Source organism: Leptosomus discolor, chromosome Z, assembly GCF_034619465.1.
Source record: "Leptosomus discolor isolate bLepDis1 chromosome Z, bLepDis1.hap2, whole genome shotgun sequence".
Taxonomy (NCBI): domain Eukaryota; kingdom Metazoa; phylum Chordata; class Aves; order Leptosomiformes; family Leptosomidae; genus Leptosomus; species Leptosomus discolor.
This window is the reverse complement of record NC_141419.1, coordinates 56,115,322-56,118,816: the sequence shown is the minus strand read 5'-3', so window position 1 is coordinate 56,118,816 and position 3,495 is coordinate 56,115,322. Positions and strand designations below refer to the sequence as shown.

Sequence of the window (3,495 nt, the reverse complement as noted above, 5' to 3'; positions counted from 1 at the left end):
GCCTCTGCTGCCGCAGCCGCCGGGCCCGCAAGGCCGCGCCCGCCCCCCCCGCCGCCGGCGGCTCTCAGCCCGGTCGCTGGCGGCAACACACCCGGGCGGCGGCCAGGCCGCGGAGCACCGCCCCTTCGCTTCACCCGGGGGAGGTCAGGGCGGCGGTAGCGGAAGCTTCTCCCTCCCGGCGCCGCGTCCCGGAACCAGCCCCGCCGCCGCGTCCTGTCCTGTCCCGTCCGGTCCTGGCCCGGCCCCTCCACCTGCCGCCCCTGCCGGCAGCATGACAGCGCCCGCCGCCGCCTCCCGCAGGTGACACCCCGCGGGCCCTTCCGCCTCTGCAACCTCCTATATGGGCCACCTGCTCTCGAAGGAGGCAAGCAGCCTGAGCCGGGACCGCCGCTGCCGCCGGGGGAGGAAGGTGCCGCCGCGCAGCCAGAGCTGCTTCCTGCGTGGGCCCTGTATGCTGTGCTTCATCGTGCACAGCGCCAGCCCGCCCGCCCCGGAGCAGCCCCTGCCGGCCGGGGACCCCCTGCTGCCACCGCCTCCCTACGCGGCCCTCCCCACCGCGGAGCAGCGCGCCGCTCGCCGCCTCTTCCGCCTGCCGCCCGCCGCCTGGGAACCGCGGAGCCGCTGCCAGCGCCTCCTCTTCTCGGGCCTGCTGCCTTCGCCCGTGCGGGACCTCCTGGGGCCGGCCAGGCCGCCCGGCGACGTCGCCTCCGAGATGGTTTGCAAGCGCAAGGGGGCCGGCCTGCCTGCTTGCCCGCCCTGCAAGCAGCCGCGCTGCGTGGCCGCCGCCGCCTCGGCGGCGGAGCCCGAGGCCGCTGCCTGCCAGTGCGCGGGTGAGGCGCAGCTCTGCGCCCTGCCCGCCACCGACGACTGCGCGGCGGGCGGCGGGGGCGCACCGGCCCGGGGCACCGTCGGGGACAGCGGCGGCGGGGGGCAGCCCGCCTCGCAACCGCCGCCCCCCGCGCCGGAGGAGGAGGAGAGGGAGAAAGAGAAGGAGAGGGGTGGTGAGGCGGGCTGCGAGGAGCCGCTGGAGCACTCGGGCGACTACTGCCGAGAGCAGCTGCCGCTGCCGGCCCCGGACATTAACCAGCTGCCGCCCTCCATCCTCCTCAAGGTGGGTCGGGACGGGAAGTCAGGCGGGCCTACTCCTTCGCCGCGGCGGGGTGGGGGCCGAAGCCCGGGGCTGGGCCTGCCCGCGGGAAGGCCCCGGCAGGGCTGTTGTCCCTGGGCGGGCTTGGTCGAGTGTGGGAGCCGGAGGCGGTGGGGCCGAGGCGTTCGGCCCTGCCCTGAAGGGTTTCGGCACCCTCTGCGCTGCCCGGGAGCCGCGCGTAGGCTCCTACAGCGCTCGCTGCGGCGGCTCCTGGGCCTGGGGAGAAGCGGGGCGGCTCGCCGGCACCACCGCAGGTGCGCTCGCCTGGCGTTTGGGAAGGTAAAGAGGGTTGTGGGTGTGTGTTTTGGTGTTATTTGGGTATTTTTGTCAGCCGCTTTGTTTTGTTGTTGTAAACGGCCTTGTCAGTCGTTAACTGGAGATGAAGACGGACAAAACTGCTCCGGAAGGTGCCTAATAAATATTTTCGCTCGTACCTGGTAGCTTCGTAGTGTGCCCTTCACAGACAGCTTCTTCTGTCACTGATGGCATAGTCAGCAAGGGGGACAGTTGCTGTATTTAGTGGTTCTGTGTAGGTCGGAACTACATAGACAAGTTTTAGATGTTGATTGGGGAAAAAAATCATATTATTGCATGTTTTGAGTCCCATTTTGGCTTTACCAGTTTCACAGTCAGCCTGAGTATTTGTAGTGCTCTTGAATTACATGCTTTCGTAATCTCTTACTCTGTATCTTCGAAGAACTCTTTCCTGTGTTTTGCTATGTTTTGGTTCCTTTAATACTGCTCTGTCTTCCATTTTTAAGGTTCTCTGTTGATCTAGTCAGTGTGGTGACTTTCTTCAGATAAACCTTAGCTAAAAGGATGAGTCTGAACTGATATTTTCATAGATTGATGAGAGTGTGTCTTAAATTTTGGGGAATAGGGTTTCAGTATTATGACAGTTTGCTTCAGGGTCAGATGGCTAATCTTAAAGCGGGGCATGATAATGGAGGACCATGAGACAGATGACTTCCTGTTCTTTGTATACTTCTAGTTGTAAAAACCCAATGTGAAAAGTACTTCCTTTACTCTTTTGTTGTCAAACAATAACCATCTACTTACCTGTCCTAAGAAAGAAAATTAATTTTGTGGGGTTTTTGGTAGTTTGTTGTTGTTGTTGTTTTGTGGCTTTTTTTAGGTATAGATGAATATTAGTAAGGGTATATCCCATTTCATGGATGCACTACTCAGATTACCTTTTGGCAAATATTTAGATCTCCTGAACTATCATACCTGAATTAGTATCTTCTGTGATTGTGGAACTGAAGCTTTGTCTTGTAGTTCTAAAAAATAATCCATTTGCCACTATTATTGGAAGAGAATTTTTTTCTTTGCTATTTCATTGTTTTAGGATTTGAAACTGTACTGACCCAATTGGTATGGCTTAAACACTTTTTGTGATCAATGGTACGAGTACTTTTCTGTGGTTACTTCAGTACTCAGTTTCACTGTTTCAAAAATATCAATCTGTAACTGCCATGAACCAGTTCTTTTAGTAGTGAGGGTATGTCATGCCTATTTCACTTGTGGACTAGTTTGAATGTTTTTTTCATGTGGTTTTTCAGTTTTATATTGACAAAGTACTTCAGTTGTATCAATACTTTCAAGGGTTTTTTTTTGGGTATGTTCCCCACTGTCACGGAGGCACCGGTCACTCGAACATCCCTACAGACCTGAGCAAGTCGCAAGCACAGATGCCAGGCAGAGGCACTTACAAAACAGACACAGCAACTACTCCAAAAATGGCGATTTATTCCAACTAAAGTTAAATAGCACTGTGACAGACAAAAATAAGGTTCGAATGTCAGTTGGGAATATATTACTACACAGCTGCCATAAGAATTTCTAAGTTATTCAAACTGGCCTGTTAGGAAAACAGTCCAAAATGTGCACTTGTTCACGCATGAAAGGGGGAAATCCTCACTCAAGGGTATGGTACCCAGAAGCTATAATCCCTTGCCCAAAAAGGCAAGGGCTCACTCAAAGATATATCCAGCAGAAATCACTTGCCCAACATGGGCGGTGAGGGCACTGAACGCCGGGGAATTTCCTCAGGCGGCGTCCCGGCCCAAGGGGAGAGTCCCTGACTGCAGACCCGAGGATGAGCTCCGGTCGGCTCTCCGGAGGGGGGGGGCCGGGGCCATTTATACGGCCTGTGGTCATGTTTAGTTAGGTTGTTGCCAGCAGAAGACAAGGTAACAAAGTTTCGAACCGCCCTAAAGCCCCGATCTCCGGGTCTTTGTCCAGTCTCCTGAAAGACCTGGTTGTTATGGGGTCTTTAGCGAGCCCTGACCGTTTTCAGGTTTGGGTGGGTGCGGGTGCACTTGCCACACCCACCTCCCCCAATGATA

The 3,495-nt window shown here is 56.4% G+C and overlaps 1 protein-coding gene across 1 annotated transcript in view; it reads left to right on the top strand.

The window, feature by feature from the left end:
* The first annotated feature begins 340 nt into the window (after positions 1 to 340).
* FBXL17 (F-box and leucine rich repeat protein 17) overlaps positions 341 to 3,495 on the top strand; it is a 317,344-nt gene continuing 314,189 nt past the window's right edge. Inside the window, exon 1 of the mRNA XM_086479596.1 lies at positions 341 to 1,111. Within this exon, the coding sequence (XP_086335722.1) occupies positions 341 to 1,111 (771 nt within the window). The remainder of the gene's footprint in view (positions 1,112 to 3,495) is intronic.